The 15,899-nt window shown below is 59.1% G+C and overlaps 1 protein-coding gene across 3 annotated transcripts; it reads right to left on the bottom strand.

The window, feature by feature from the left end:
• Positions 1–230: 230 nt before the first annotated feature.
• On the bottom strand, positions 231–10,906 carry YTHDF1 (YTH N6-methyladenosine RNA binding protein F1). Of its 3 annotated transcripts, XM_033094723.1 has the most exons (6): positions 10,762–10,779; positions 10,560–10,584; positions 9,414–9,493; positions 7,280–7,329; positions 3,134–4,651; positions 231–453 (listed from the first exon to the last, which is right to left on the bottom strand). In XM_033094723.1, the coding sequence occupies exons 4-6, from the start codon at positions 7,307–7,309 to the stop codon at positions 427–429; spliced, it is 1,575 nt and encodes a 524-aa protein (XP_032950614.1). In that variant the 5' UTR covers positions 7,310–7,329; positions 9,414–9,493; positions 10,560–10,584; positions 10,762–10,779; the 3' UTR covers positions 231–426. The 3 variants fall into 3 exon arrangements, with proteins under 3 accessions (XP_032950614.1, XP_032950613.1, XP_032950615.1); XM_033094722.1 differs by lacking the exon at positions 7,280–7,329 and having other exon boundaries at positions 10,762–10,906; XM_033094724.1 differs by lacking the exons at positions 7,280–7,329; positions 9,414–9,493; positions 10,560–10,584; positions 10,762–10,779 and adding an exon at positions 5,465–5,721.
• Positions 10,907–15,899: the final 4,993 nt, after the last annotated feature.

Genomic DNA, 15,899 nt, shown 5'->3' with positions numbered 1-15,899 from the left:
TCTAAGAGAAGTATGTTTAAGAGAATACACTGCATGACAAAACAACTTATGGCCTGTTGTGTTCACCATGAAGCAGTAGGCGGTGAGATGTCGGGCTCATGAAGACGTCACACGACTGCAAATAAGAATGAGAACATAATCTCTGCCAAAATCAAAAAAATCTTTGGGATGTATTAGGTTTTTTGTTTTTAGAGATTTCTGTCGCGCATTATGCAATCTGACTGACCGGCTGACAAAAACCATCCTCCTTTATTAGTGAGTTCTACAAGACTAGAATACATAGGAAAATACCCAGGTGCCCTCTGGGCAGAAGGAGACCACAGAGAACGCAGAGATGCAAGAGCGGGGCTGAACCAGGACAGCACCGAGCGCGCTTCTTAGACGCCGTGTCTCAAACATTACATCATGAAAGAAAAAGGCAGGTCCTCATTGTTTGTTTCGATTCTGTCGTTCCTGCAAAAAAGAAACAGGAAAAAAACTTAACACATGGAGTGAACATGTGGAAATCCCCCCAAAAGTGTGGTCCCGGCTGCCCAGGGGGCCCTGCCACACCCGGCAGCACTCGGCCCCTCTCTCTGACCAGCACCCACCTGCTCCAGGCGGCTCCTCCTCGGCAGCGGTGGCCCCGCCCGAAGGAGAACCAGCCTGCCTGCCCCCCAGCTCGGCTTCCCTTTCCCGTTGGCAGGGTGCCTCACAGCGCTGCGACTGCACTGAGCTGGGGACGTGGGGACGCTCGCCCACCTCCACCCGCCGTCCCACCAGGACGGAGCCAGTGAAGGACGGTGCTGTGCGGGGCTGCTCAGTGGTGACAGGTCCCAGTGTGGGATCAGCAGACAAAGGGTAACTATCGCTTGTGCTACAACTGGAGTGGACGTGCCTTCAGGTCACCACACAGCGGTCCCTGCCCCACGCCCTCCACCTCAGAGGCCCCTGCGCCTGGCACAGCAGCTCCCGGGCCTGAAGGGACAGCACCGCTGTGAGGTCCACGTCCCCTCCCTGCCCTGAATTCCACACGGCAAAGCCAGCAGCTCTGTACTGTGTTCTCCAGGGAAGAATCCAGGCGCCGCCTCTCCCAGGAAGGCGCCGGCCTCTCTGGTGGTGCTGCTGGAGCACCTCGGATGGCGACAGGCCCCTTCGCCCCGCTCCTCCCCATGACCAACAACTGCGGGGTTCCCCTCGTGTTCTTAAAAGCCCCAGACTTCACCAAGGAAGCACAGCTCACTCTAGAGGAAGTCATCCACACGTCCCAGAAACGCTCCTTCTTCAGCCCGTCTCCTCAGTTCCTGGCCAGTCTGTGCAGAGACCCCGGGCCAGGGCTCCAGGCCAGCAGGTAGGAGGACCCTTCCGTGACTGTCACTGCGCTCTCTGAAGCGCCCCAAGGAGTGACTGCCACAGTTACAAGCCGCACAGCTCCAGGACTTGGTCTGCCCTCAGGAAGCAGCACTGCCCAACCTTAGCTGAGGAGAGGGCAGGACAGCAGTCCTACCCAATGCCGCCCACATCTTGCTCACAAAGGTGGATAGTTCCCAGACATCCTGTGCCAACTGCCCAGGTGGCCCCCAGCAAGCTCGCGTCTGGGGGCTCCTGCCTGACCGCCTGTCAGCATGTCCACCCTTCAGAGCACGGCGCACCCTTCCTGAATGCACTCACGGCCACGGCCACAGGCGCCCTGGGGGACGGTTCTGGGGACCAGGCCGAGCCCCCTGTGTGAGCTCAGGGCGGTCTGAGTTCTACAACAGTGGGCAGTGGGAGCTCCCGCCGGTCACTCTTCACAGCCGGGGTCAACACTGACCGCCTGGGCCTGGTGGACGGTGGGCACGAGCTGGGAGGTGGCAGTCTTTTCTGGGGAGCCTTCTGAGGACGCCCAAAGAGGCGTCTGGGAAGTGATAGGAGAGGACCCACTTGTTACTGTTCCGGGGGAATTTCAAACGCCTGCCGGAATGGCTGCAGGAACGGCCCCAGGCCACGCGCAGGCCGACAGCCTGTCAGCAGCCTTGCCCATCACCGAGGGCCCGGCTGCTACAGTACAAGCTTAGGACGTCGGCACCGTGAAGACACCGGGCAGGTCAGGGGCTTGCCACCACCTTAGAACCCGTGAGCGTTAGGAAAAGAGCCACGTGTCACAGCACTGACGACAAACGACACAGCCGACTGCCAGCATCAGGTTGTGTGATCAGTGAGCTCTCTCCAAGCCCCAAAGTTGGCAACTGCATGTATTTTGGTTTTTATGCCATACCTAGAAGACTTCAATTGTAGCACTTCAGTAAGGCAATGACAAGCCCTTTTCTTTTCCACATAAGAGTGAAACATAGCAACCTGTTTTCAAAGTGTGCAATGCCGAGCTGTCACTGTATGTGTCACTTGCAACTGCCCACAGGACTACGTGTCCTCTACAGGCCCCGTTTACACGCCCTTCTGCTAAAAATGCTTCAGGACATTTGATGGGCACGGATGTGCAACTCTTCTTTTAACACAGAGAACTGCAAAAGGACTGAAAAGCCATCTATTATCAATTGACGTTTCATGAAACCAAGGACATTTAAAAACAAAGCATGGGAAACAACCTCCAGGTGAACTCTTTCCAGTGTGTCACGCATCTCTGTCCGTCACTGTTTCCTGGTCAGTGTGCAGGCCCCTGAGCCCGTTCTCCACCGGGCTGGACAGCTCAGGCTCAGCGTCTCAGACGGCTGTTGGCCACAGATGCCCACGGTGCTGTTACGTCTGCATCTACCTGTCCCACGCTTACCACCCAGGCGAAGCAGGTCAACTTCCCAAAACCTGAGGACACTGGGTTTTCCAGAGAAGAGGTAAGCAATGACCTGCAGACCAGCACTTCCCAACAGCTGAGGGCAGTGCCCGGGAGGCCCACGTGGATGAGGCCTGGCATCCCCGGGCAGGGCCAGGTCTGCCCCAGTGCCCCTGACATGACAAAGACGAGGAAGCCTGTGTGCTAGAAAAGCAAAGCGTGAGTTACCCTAAGTTCTTCATAAGAAATCTGTGCTCTGTGGTCCAGCCACCCTTTCCAAGAACCCGAGACAGGCTGAGGTCGGGTGGCGACAACCCCTGAGCCGTCCGTCACCAGGGGCCACGCCTGTGAGCACGCTGGGCCCCCGCCGCCCCCACCCGGACCCACCTTGCGAGCCACGTCCTCCTCCTCCTGGCGCTTCTCATAATGGGAGAAGTCGTCGAAGATGGACGTCGTGTGCTTGTAGGAGGCGATGATCTTCAGCACTTGCTTGGCTTTCTCCAAGGGCACCTCCTGCGTGTCGCGGGAGTTGGTGACCGGCTTGTTGTCGTTGTTCTCCAACCGAATGTGCCGCAGCTGGTTGTTGGGCACGTCCTTGACAAAAATCCACTTCACGTCAAACTTGCCCTTCCACTTATCCTGAGACCAGACCCCCGCGCTCGTGCCGTAGTCCACGGGCGACTTCATCTCCGCCACGCCGCAGAAGTGGCCGCTGCCGTTGACGCTGAACAGCAGGTAGACGGGCCCGCGGCTGCCCAGGGCCCGGAAGGCGCCATCCAGGCGCTTGTTGCCGTGCTCGGTGCTGCACCAGATGGAGTACTTGATGGAGCGGTGCACGTCGTCCTCCGAGTAGCTCTTTATGATGAACACGCGGCCGCTGCGCAGGTCCCAGTTGAACCCCTGGGGGTTGTAGCTGTGTGCCGCCTTCAGCTTCTCCAGGACGGGGTGGCACTCCACGCCCGGGGTGCCGCCGGCCTGGGCGCCACCCGGACAGTGACTGTCACCCCCGGCGCCTGCGCTCTGCCCGAACGCTGCGCTCCTGTTGCGTGGGGCCACCCAGCGGGTGGGGGGCGGCTGCTGAGGGCTCTGGTACTGTGGCTGGGCCAGCGTGGGGGCCTGAGTGGGCAGAGGCGGCACGAGCGGCGGGGGCTGGGGGGCGGGCGGGGCGGCCGGCAGGTGGGGGGGCGCCGGGGCCTTGGGCACGGGCCCCTTGTTATCCCAGGTGCCGATGTCCATGTTATGCTTTATGGGAGGAGGGGGCAGCACACCCCCGAGGGCAGGTCCGCTCTTGGCTTTCACTTTCGGCTGCGGCTTGGCGGGTTTGCTGGCGATGGCGGCCCAGGACGTTGGCTTCGACACCGACATGTTTACGTTTGTCCCGCCGTTCCCAGACAGCATGCCGGTCATGGCCACGCTGCTGACCACTGAGCCCGCCGTCTTGACGGCAGAGGCGGTGACGTCGCCGATTTTCAGGCCGACCATGCCCTGCTCCAGGCTGTTCGTCCCGGGAGCTTTGCTGAGGGTGTCGCTGTGGAAGCCGGTCTGCCCGTCCACCATCGTGCCGCCCAGGGAGCTCGGCGGGTAGGTGTAGCTGCTCCCGTAAGCTGGGCTCGGGGCCTGCGGGCCCTGAGACCCACTCGGCCCCCAGGCCGAGAAGGCAGGGTTTTCGGGGAAGAAATTAAACCTGTGCTGATAGATGTTGCTCCCCAGGCCCCCGGGCTGCCCGAACACAGCGTCGGGCATGAAATGGTCCCCGTTGCTGAGCTGTCCATAGGTGGTGAGGTACGGGATTGGGGGGTCCCCTCCGGTAGACCACGGCGCCTCACTGACGGAGTAAGGGAATCCGATGGACGGCGGGTAATAGCTGGACAGGTAGGGGTCGGCCATGGAGGGGTAACTGTTACTCTGCGGAAACAACAGGTGAAGAGTTAGGCTGCTCTCAGTCAGACCCCTAAACACGACCACCACCTGCCCACGTGCAAGCGCAGGCGGGTGGGAAATGACACAGCATGGCACCCCAGCGCTGGCAGAAACGCTGGAAGTGGGAGTAAAAGGCCCAGGGGCTGCAGCCCAGGGGACGTCCCCACATGCACAGCACCCCCTGCCGTGGCCTGGAGTCCAGTCGAGTGACCACGTCCAGCCGCTCTACGCGGACTGGACAGCTGCGCGGGCAGCAGCCCCTCCGCCTCACCACCGAGCAGCGGCCCGTCCAGCGGAGCCCAGCCCACGGCTCAGCCTGCCCGGCCGGCAGTGACGCCTACGAGAGCACAGGCAGCACGGACGTGAGAACAGCTGCAAAGAGGCGGTCAGGTGTTTCTGCCGACAGGCAGGGCCGTGTAGGGCTGTGGGTTTGCCCCACAGACGGATGCGAGCTTGCCCATGGCAAGCAGCCTTTCCCACTCTCAACCCCTCGCCCCCGTCAGGGCCGCTCCAGACGCCCTTCCACACGCCTCTCCCGACAGCCCACCGTACAGGAGTCCAAACGGGCCAGGCCACCCCCGCCCCACGGCTGCCTGGGCACAGCCCTAGGCTCTGCCTCCCAGTGAGCCTGGCAGCACACAGGCCCTGTGGGTCCAGCCGCTTCACCCAGAGGAAGCACCTGTGTGTGGCGGCCACAGCCTCAGAGGGGTTTAAGGTGGCCGGACCACGAGGTGGCAGGGCCTCAACTCAGGGACTCCAAAGATCTCCAGGTGTGGGGTTCAGACTGAAAAGACTCACCCGGGGGTTCTGGTCAGACCTGGGCCCTCACCCCAGGCCAGTCTGAGGAGGTAACGGAAATAGTGTCCGGGGAGTGTGTCCAGTGGGGGTGCTGGAGAGTAAAGTGTGGGGTGAGGACGCCCCTCTAAGGCTGCAAGGAAAACAGGAGCAGGGCAAACGAACTCTCCTGCCTATGATGCTGTTTTCTGATTTCTTAAGTCCCCACATCCCCTAAATAACCAGAAAGTTCTACACGGAGAGCTTCAGCTAGGACTCTCCCACCCCAACCCCCGCCTGTCTTTAAGCGAGAAGACCCACCACCCCGTCTTGTTCTGGCGCTTTCACAGGCGACACTGCATCAGGTCTTCAAGGCAGGATCCTGACCTTAAAGATGACACCCCAAGCACTGGACTCTAGGGGCGTGTACTGTGACTAAGAAAAATGGTGAACAGATGGGCACGCCAAACAAAACAATTTCAAACAGTGACTACTACCCCTCGATCCTTTCCTTTGGAAAACCAAACGGTAAAGCACAATAAAGCGATGAATCTATTCCAGAATTAAGAGTTTCTCATACTTACTAAAATTGAACCACATTAAAAAAAGAAAGAAGCTCTCATTCTGAATGACTAGAACCGTTTCAAGTGGAAACGTTTGCTTCCTATAGTGGTTTTTCCGAGAAGGCAAGAATCCTGACATTACTCAAAAGCTTTCAGTTTCACAAACAATAAAGTGACTCAGCCATTAGTGACCAAGGGCAGGGACTGGAGGGAGAAACGGAAGGACTCTTCAGAGGCACGAGGGAAACATTTCTGGAACACGCTGAGAAGCACTTACTCAAAAAGGGAAAATGTACAAACATCAAGGGCAATTATGCAAACAGTGACAAAGTGACACAGACCCAGGAAACCAGCAGAGCCCAGGGGCTCCTCCGAGAAGCCCTGCCTGCTTTCCTGTGCTCAAGACTGCGATTTCAGCTCCTGTGCTGCTTGGCAGGTCACCCACAGGTCACATGCCGGGCACACATGAGACCGCAGCTCCTGACACCCACACAACTTCTGCATTTGCTTCCTGCCTCGAGGAGCGCAGCTGTGAGCAACTTCACAGTAAGTGTGTCGAGATGCCACTGGGTCCCACCAGCTGAATCTCAGGGTGGACGTCTACTGTGAGGCACCCCGTTTTAGGGAAGCCAAAGCTTTCACACAACGGCAAGACGCGCTCCCCCGTCCCTGCCAGCCGGCGCCTGGGCCCACCAGAAGCCAGCTCTCTCCCCCACCCCACCCCCCGGAGCACATGCCCTGACGAGGCATCCGTCGGGCCTGGCTTTGTGCTGCTGGGTGAAGAAAACCACCTCAAAGTGACAGAAAGCCTGGGTGACAACTGAGGCCAGACAGCACAGAAGGTGACATGTGAGGGATGCTCGCCACACATATGGCAATAGATAGCGTCCTCAGCTCCTGGGGCCCGCCCAGCACTTCCAGGGGCGCTGTCCCCAGCGGAGATGAAGCCTGTCACAGCATGGGGACCAGTGTGACGCTACGAGAAAGCTTCAGCACAGGCTGGAACGAGTCACAGTGACCGGCCTGGAGCCGCCACAGGTCTACGGGACTTCCTGAGAAAGGGAGCGTTTCCTGTTACACCTGGGACACAGCTGAACCGTTAGAGGAAAACAGTTCACTTCCAGTCACCCCTTCCAGAGGTGACTGAGCAAACCCGTGAGTGTGACAGCTGAGTACTGAGTGTGGACACAGGTGTCCCGGTCAATTCCCTGGCTGCCCACACCGCCCGGCCTGCCCCAGCCCGGGCGCGGCCTGGTCGTCGGCCAGCGGCACCTACCGCAGCTTCAGAGGGACTTCTCTGGGTCATTTCGGCGTGTCCTCACCTTTCTGAAAACAACAGAGAACCGGGAAGGCGGGGAGGACAACACAGCCCTATCAGAGCCCCTCAGCCAGAGCCCGCTTCTCCCTGGAGCTCTCCCTTCCCCCCTCGTGTCCCCCAAGCTGACCACCGTTACTTCAAGTCACAGAAGGGGCCCCGGGGCAACTCGCAGGGAAAGTGTACACCGGCAGCTTCCGAGGGCGACAGCCCCCCGACAGCGCAGCACAGGCAGGTGTTCTCCAAGTCGCCCACCTGGTCAGGCCTCACAGAACAAAAGAGCCGGTGGCCTCCTGTGCACCGCAAGTGTGCGCATTAGAAAGGAAAGCAGCCCAGGCCGACGGATACAGCCGTCTCTACAGATGTGCGCATGCGAGGGCAAGTGCACAGACGTGTCCCTTCACGCTAAGCACTGCACGCAGGGACAGGACTGTGACTTTCCTGCTTCCGGCCACACCATCTCTCACTCAACCTGAGAACTGGGGCTGAAGGGCAGAGGGCACCTTCCTCCAGGGACCCGCCAGCAGAGCCCTAATGGAGGCAGCAACACTTCTGGTGAGTCGCAGTGCGGCCCTGGGAATAGGCGGTGACACACACAGGGACGGACAGCAGGGGCCTGCTGTGTGCCTGGCTCTGCACTACCGCCCACCCCACCCCGCTGGGCACACAGGCCTCTGGGGGGCCCGGGTTCCTCATCTATGACGCGAAGTGCTCTCCAGGTGCTCTGCGGCCTACCCTCGACAGCAGCTGGCTGGGAGGGCGTTTCTGGGAAATGTTCTCAACCCAGAGCCTGGGTTCACCCTTAAGTGCTGGTGACCATCTTGCTAGAAAGCATGCCTCTAACATGCAGGACAAAGGGGCCGCTTCCAGGCTGTTCACTGACACGAGTGTAGTGAAACCACCCCCACTTTTGGTTAAAATTAGTACACAATACTGTTATAGTAGTCAAATCATCTAAAAAAACATCAGATAGTCAAAAACCCTGCGTCCATTTAACTTCCTGCCGTTTCCTCTGGCGAAGCCCATCCCCGTGGTGGTGGTGGGGGGGAATTCTCAGGGTTCCCATTGCCGCCTGTGTGCCAGGTGCAGACGGGAGGAGGATGAAGAAAAGTTCTAGGACATTTTGGAGAAGGGCAGGTGAGCGAGAAAAGAGGCAGACTGGCTCTATTCCACCCCAGGGAGGGGCAAAGCCTGCTTTTATTCCAAAGCAAACAAGCACAGTGCACTTTAAAAGTGGCAGATATTACACTTAAACCTCAACTCCAGCTAGCCCAGTGGTTTTGACCAAGGCAATTAATTTAGCCCCCCCCAGGGGACACTTGCCAAGACACTTTTGGTTGTCACATTGGGGGGCAGTTACTAATGGCACCTTGTGGATGAAGGCCAGGGAGGGTGCTAAAGATCCTACAACACACAAAACAAAACATGTTTCAGTCCCAAATGTCCACAGTGCCAAGACTGGGAAACCTGGAAATGCCCAAGAAGTCAGGCGACCACCGCTCATCGGGCCTGTACCAGGTCCCATCTCCAAGCTTTATGTGCACCATCTAACGTCACTCCTCAAAAATTCTATGAGGATTCACCACTCTTTTGTAGAAAAGGAACAGGCACAGAGGCCAAGCATTCTGAGAAGCGTCACATGTCAGTCAGTGGTGGGGTTAAGACTCAAATCCAAGGTAGGGTCGGGCTCCAGAGTCCGGATCGTAGCTGCTCTCCTCGACCACAAGTCCAACCGTCCAGGGCAAAAATAACTCATGAGGGAGCATCCGGGAACTAGCTGCATCCCCACTCCAACCCCGGCAGTGCACTCAGACCCACCAACGCCGAGGCCACCTAGAATTCGGCTTGCATGCCAGCCAGGCCACCTGCTAGTTCCTTCCTCCAGAGAGAAAGCCAGCTTCACTGCACTCACATCCTCATTCAACGCAAAGCCAGTCTTCATTAGCAATCTTTCTGTTGTTTCTAGTGCTTTACAGTCTGCTTCTTTGTTATTTAGGGTAACAAAGTTAGACACATAGCACAGCAGAGGTGGACTGCAAAACTCGGTCAAAACTACGTGATGTAAAAACGTTACATTAAAAACAAATAGACTCACCTGGTTTGACTGTCCAGAAAGGTAGGGCTCAAAGTCATTGTCATGAACTGTGTCCTTCTGATGCAAAGAACCATTTTGTACTGGAACAAATAGTACAGACAGACAGTGTGTTTGAATTTTTAGAAATTACTTTTAAGCATGGAAATCAAAGGTCATAAACTCTATGCCCATCAATTTCTAGTGGAAACTGCTTTTAACTTAAAAATGGACACAATCAGTACGGAACTTCTATTTATATGACTGATTAGGATGGCAGCGCAGAACTTTCAATATTATGTTTTTGATAAGGATTTCATCATAATTTAGTAGATGTTGACAACACAGAGGTGCAGACAAAATCCTGCCAGGACCTCGTAACGGGGCTTTGGCAAAGATGGAGCGGTCCATGTGTACGCCAGAGGATGGCGCTTCCAGAAGCCCAACTGTATGCGGAGGAGAGAAGACCGGGCAACCCTCAGCCAGGGTAACCGGGAAAAGACTGTAACTGAAGGGTAATCATGTTTCTGAACTCGTTACTATGTGGCTCTCCACTTATTTTCCACCATTAGGATGGTCAGCCAGGAAAGGAAAGGTAAATAAAGTGCTGGGCCTTTTCCAACCTTATAACACGATTAACCATATTTGGTTACACCCGCGGAACACACACACTGGTTAAAAACAGTCTCCCGAGTAAACATGAAGTGTCACTTACAGCTTCTCACAAGAGTGAGTTTGGGGGTTTATCCCCAGCCAGAATATCAGGAGAGACGACGAGGGGCTTAGCGAGCAGGGCTGTGACCGCTGGGGCGTGGAGCTAGCTGACTGGGCCAAGGGCAGGCCCTTCTCCCACCAGCCAGCCCGACACCTGGGGCGCAGACAGGAAGGTCACGGGGCCCTCGGCCTCCTTCCCTGCCTCCATCCAATCAACCACCTTCCGGTTACTCTACCCATTTACGTCTCCTTGAAAGTCCCCGTTTCCGACCTGTCGCCTCTCCCCAAATGTCACAACCTAAAGTGTTATGTCCCCCAAGCAGAGGAAGACGTTTCCCGGACCGGATGCCGCCTCCCAGACCTTCTACGCCCCACAGGGTCCGCCTTCTCAGCGACCTCCTGCCCGCCCCGCGCCCCGTCCACCCGGGGCCTGCAGAGCGTCCCAGCTGCGCTTACCTTTATTATCTTGTCCTTTTGTTCTCTGCATCGTCGCAGGCCGGGACGTGCGCGCAGACACAACCCGAGGAGAAGGAAACACCAAGTTATTTACCAGAACGCCTCCCGGGCGCGGGGCGCGCTCCGGCGCCAACAGGCCCCGCGGTCACACGCGACCCCGACCCCGCGATCCCGGCCCCGCGGCCTCGGCCCGGCCCGCTACCTGGGGGTCCACGCTGGTGGCCGACATGCTTCATGAACAGGCGGCGCGGCACGGGGCCGGGGCGCCCGCCGGCTCGGGCCTCCCGCGAGGCCGGGCCTGTCACCCGCGCTCTCGCGGCCCCGGGCCGGCTGCCTCCTCCCCGGGCGCCGGCCGGGTGGCGGCGGCGGCGGCTGAGAGCGCGGGCCGCTCGTGGGGCGCGGCGCAGGGCGACGAGCAGGGACCGGACGCACGGACGGGGCGCCGACTCCAATGGCGGCAGCGGCGGCGGCGGCAGCGGCGGCGGCGACGGCGGGGACGAGACTGCGCGACGTCAGCGCGCGCGGGGAAAGCCGGGAGCGCCGACGGCCGCCACGCGCTGCGCCTGCGCGCCGCTGCCCGATAGGACGCACCTCGCGCCGGGGTCCCAGCAGCGCGCGGCGGGGGCGGGGCCGCGGCGGGGGCGGGGCGAGCCCGGGAAGTCACGTGGGCAGCGGCGGGGTGATACTGCCCCCAGGAGGCACGTGCGGGCGTAGGTTGTGAGACCCGAGACGTAAGAAGCGGAGCCAGCGAGCGAGGCCACCGCCTAAAGCCCTTACACGGGCGGGGATCCAGTCGACCCTGCAGCTGGCCCCAAAGCCCCACCAGCAACCCCCAGAGGGGCTCTGGGTTCTTGGGGCGGTCCTCCTGGGCTTCCTGAGTTGTGTGTGTGGCCTCGCCTTCTGCAGCAGCTGTCCCCCCAGCACTGGAGCCCTGGACTCCAGTTTCCCTGACGGTGCTGCTTTGCACACGCTCTGTTGAGTCTCCAAGGGGCTCCCCAGTTTACCTGTTACATTCTTGAGCTCGGATTTCACTGCAGGGAGGAAAAGCAGGTTCAGCCCTGCGCTGTACCAGTGTCCAGGAGCCGCAGAATCCTTTTGGCCTGTATTCAAGGATGGACAGCCCTTTCCTGGCTCTAACTTCCTGAGGGGAGCCCGGGTCTCATTCCTCACTCACCCCCCCACCACACGGGGTCCCCAGCCTGGATGCCCCTCCCAGCTCCTGGGCCTCTGTAGTGGCCACTCTCCACCACGGCTTTCTTTCCAGCTCTGGCAGGTGTAATGTCTTCATGAGGCCCTGCTGTGTCCTGTCCTCATCCTGGTGGGAGAGAGAGTCCTGGAATGCTGGCTCAGGGTGGGGTGTCAGGCAGCGCCATCACAGACAGGAATGTTCCCCTAAGCAGGGCCCGCCCAGCACATGGCAGCGGGCAGGTGATGGGCTAAGCAGCTGGGGATGGGGACTGCTGGCAGAGACAGGATGGGTGCGTACCAGGCAACATCCCTCACCACTGCGGCCGGCGGTGTAGACAGCACCAGTGGGCAGACAGCCATGTGGGAGGCCTGCTACGCCAAACCCTCCTCACTGGGTTTCCCTCGGGCCCTGCCTGGCCTACAGGTGGGAAAGGCAGGCTGGGCACAGGCTAAAAGGCTCATCTGATGCCCGGAGATGAACTTGGGTCCAGTGGGACTTTGATATGCTTGGGCCGTGGGCAGCTCATGCCAAGATGAAGTCCATGCATTTGGGTCCAAAAATGAATGACACACATCCAGAAAGGCAACAGACACGGAGAAGACACACGGGGATGGTGGCTGACTTCAAGATTGCTGACGGGCAGGGCTGTCCATCTCTGGGGTGGAGCAGGGGGACACATGGGGCAGTCCTCCCGGGCCCAGAACAGCAGGCACTTATGCCCCAGGACCAGGAGAATCCCAGTGGTCAGAGCCTGGACAGTCAGCCCTCTCGGAGCCCCTGCTCTTCTCTCCCCATGTGACATCCGTCAAGCAGGAGAGCACAGTGGGCAGGCCTGGGGTTTGGGGCCACACAGCAGGCATGGATCCTTCAGCTGCCCGCGCTCCCTTCCTCCTCTGCTGGGGGAGGAGTAACTCCCCTCTTTCAGGATTAGCATGAGGCGTAAATGAGGCATGGGCACCCTTGGCAGCAGGCCAGGCCCACAAACACTAGCTGTTACCTGCCGTCTTCACCCACAAATGCCCAAGCAGGCTAAGCTGGCCTTGAACTTAGGTGATTTTTTTGATGCAGCACACTGGGTGGAGGGGGCGGGGGCGGTGAGCTCTCCATGCCTGTTCTATAAAGGATCTCAAACTGAGCGACTTAAAACACCAGAGATTTATTCTCTCCCAGTTCTGGAGGCCAGAATCCAAAATCGGTTTCCCTGGGGTGAAATCCAGCTGTGGGGGGGGCCAAGCTTCCTCCAGGGGCCCCAGGGGAGGGGCCTCCCTGCCTCCTCTAGGCCCCCGGGTGACCCCAGCTGTCCTTGATGCTCCTTGGCGCTCTGACTCCTCCTCACATGGCCTTTTCCTGTCATTGGACACAGGGCCCACCCGCGTCCAGCATGACCTCGTTTTAACTTCATTCTATCCGCAAAGACCCTGTTTTCAAATAAGGTCACATTCGGAGGTGTATGAATTTTGGGAGACACTATTCAGCCCGGTACAAGGGTCACAGGAGATGTCAACTGGAAAATTCGGAGGCAAGCATCCAGGGGCTGAGCTGGGTTCCACTCACAATGTGGAAGGAGTGGCCCCCGAAACAAGATGACTGAGCAGGAGCGGTCATGCAGGCTGCTGGCTAGGGAAGGTGCAGGCCAGGTCTGGGAGCCACCCCAGCTGCCACCCCACCAGCTGGGAAATCTGGCAGTGCTCCATGCTGACCGTGATCATGGAGCAGAGTGGAGACCCGCCGGAGCAGGGCACAAGGTGGGTCCCAGCCAGCAGGGAAAGGAGGGACTACACGGACCAGCACAGGAGCTGAGGCCACTCCGACCAGCCCAGCGGAGGATGTTTTGTCTGCCAGGCCTGAGGACCTAGGAAGGACGGTGTCACAGAGTCTGGAGCTGAGCTTCCTCTAACTGCAGAGGGCCACTGTCACGGTCCAACCATAGAGGGGGTGGGAGAACCTGTCCCAATCTCACCCTCCCAGCCCAGCTCGTCTAGGACAAGGAGGCCAGGGCCCTGCAGGTTGGGAACAGAGCAGCTCCTGGCATGGGGTGGGGGTAGGAGTGGGGGTGGGGGTTGGGCTCAAATGACACTGACCAGTTCAGGTTTTGGAAGAGTGCTGAAACCTCTGGGGCAGGGCTGGCTCGGTTTCAGCGTCTGTGCTGGGGCCCACAGGCTCTCCCACTCCCTGGGACAGTCCACTCCTCACTCCACGACTGCTCATCCTTAGGCCTCAGGGAGGAGCCAAGCCCATGCAGGCACGTGGCACAGGGGTCCCCAGCCATACATGTCAAATGGCAGAGAGGGCCCACCCCTCCGCCCTCAGAAAGGCCCCCCTCCCTGCCGTATCCCGGCTATTCCCAGGCATAATGGGATTTTTCTAAACGTTGCTAGCTAGCATTAAAGAGGTTTGATTTTCTGTTTCTCTCAAAAGCATACAGACAGGTTAAAAACCTCATCTTTGAATTCAAAGGTACAAGGTGGGTGGCAGAAGGCACTACCGCCGTCCCAGGTTCCACTCCCAAGGGACCTGGGGTTCCCTGTACCCTCCGCCCAGACTGCCTGTTAGAGTGTAGGTCTGTCACCCGCCCCACTGTCCAGCCAGCACATGGCTCTGTGTCTCACTGAACATATCAGCGCCCCCCGCCCACTCCCCACGTCCCTCCCAAGGTTATTCCCAGGCCGTTCAGATTCCAGCCTCGCTGTAGTGAGTGCCCTGGCCCTGACGCACATGCACACTGTGCACCTGTGCAAGGACACGTGGAGAGAGGTTCCTGCAGGTGGGATCACCGGGTCAGAGGGCACTCGCATAGGCCACCCCCATGATGTTGGATCTGGCAGATGACCAGCAAAGAGGCTGTGCCCATTAGCCAGCAGGGACACCTTCATTGGGGTGGAGGGTGGGGCCTAGAGGCTAGTGGCCTTGAGTCCAGGTGACCAGCTGGCTGGAGCAGTCTACCTCCCCCAGGTGTTGGATGTGGCTCACCCAGAGCTGGCCTCTGAGAGCTGCAAACAAAGACCCCCATCTCCCCAATGGCATGTGCCACTCCCTGGTCTCCTCCTGGTCACGAGCTAAACTCCAGGCTCGTCCCTAATCAGCAGCCTCCTTCCAGAAGCCCGCTCCTCTGTGCTTCCTGTGGAGCCGTCTTCCCCACAAAACCTGCTGGTGTGTCGTTGGGGCTCCTCCTGCTCCCCTCAGGAATGACCTTGGCATGCTCCTGTGACCCACAGCCTTCTCTCCGAACATCTGATGGGCTCATTCACTCTGGAAGTGTTACGTGGCCGGGCAGCTCCTGGTGCCCGGCAACCTGCCCTGTCCTCAGCGGGCACCCTTGGGCTCCGCCTTCTCTGCCTGACTTCCCCGAAAGCCCAGCAACCCCCTCCCTGCTTCTCCAGCAGCCATCTGCACTGTCTTAACTCTACTTGGACGAGGGCACCTTGTCCTCAGCATGGACTGTCGTCTGTCCCCAAAGACAGTGCCAGGTAGTCTGGGGCCTGATGTCTTGGGGGTGGGGGTGGGAGCAGGATGTGGACATGCCTGCCCAGTGGCCGAAGTGACAGCCGGCATAGGGCTGCTCGCAACCCCATCCCAGCTCAGGTGGCACTGACCGTGGCAGAGATGAACCTTGGCACCTGCTGCAAAAGCTCCCTGCACTGCTCTGGTGAGCAAAGGCGCCTCACCTGGCAACCGGGAGGACGGCTGCCAGCCCGGACGCCCAGCGGGGCCTTGTTCTCCTCCTCCTGCCGTGTCTCTCTCTGGCCCTGTCCTGCCATTTACTACTTAACATCAGGCTCCCTCAGACGGAACACAGACCCTCTATGATGTCGTGTTTACACCCAGGCCCCCGCTGGGGTCAGGGGTGACAGTGGTGACTGGCTGGGGGAGTGGCAGCTGAGATTGGTGCCGGTGGGTGCGGGGAGGCCCCAAGCCCTTTTTCCACGGGACATCATTTCACAAAACAAATGTAAAGGCAAAGTATTAAGGATGTCAAGATGGCCGCGAAGCAGCCCTGGGTCGAGGGGCCCAGGATGCCATGAGGAGTCTCTCTAGCAGAGGTTCACAAAGAGCGGGGGTCACAGGAGCCGGTGTGGCCGGAATGGGGTGGAGGGAAACACTGGGATGGTAGACGGGACCAACGTGACAAGGCCATGTGCCAGAGAGCAAGA

Source organism: Rhinolophus ferrumequinum, chromosome 23, assembly GCF_004115265.2.
Source record: "Rhinolophus ferrumequinum isolate MPI-CBG mRhiFer1 chromosome 23, mRhiFer1_v1.p, whole genome shotgun sequence".
NCBI classification, from domain to species: domain Eukaryota; kingdom Metazoa; phylum Chordata; class Mammalia; order Chiroptera; family Rhinolophidae; genus Rhinolophus; species Rhinolophus ferrumequinum.
Note: the sequence above shows the minus strand (reverse complement) of the source record. Positions and strands in the feature narration are given on the sequence as shown.

Bases quoted from the DNA above. Each gene is read 5' to 3' on its own strand.
- YTHDF1 (XM_033094722.1), bottom strand. From the start codon at position 10,788: ATGTCGGCCACCAGCGTGGACCCCCAG. The intron at 9,494-10,559 runs GTAAGCGCAGCT...TATTTGTTCCAG, and splicing joins AAAAGGACAAGATAATAAAG to TACAAAATGGTTCTTTGCAT. The intron at 4,652-9,413 runs GTGAGTCTATTT...TTGTTTCCGCAG, and splicing joins TTTCTGGACAGTCAAACCAG to AGTAACAGTTACCCCTCCAT.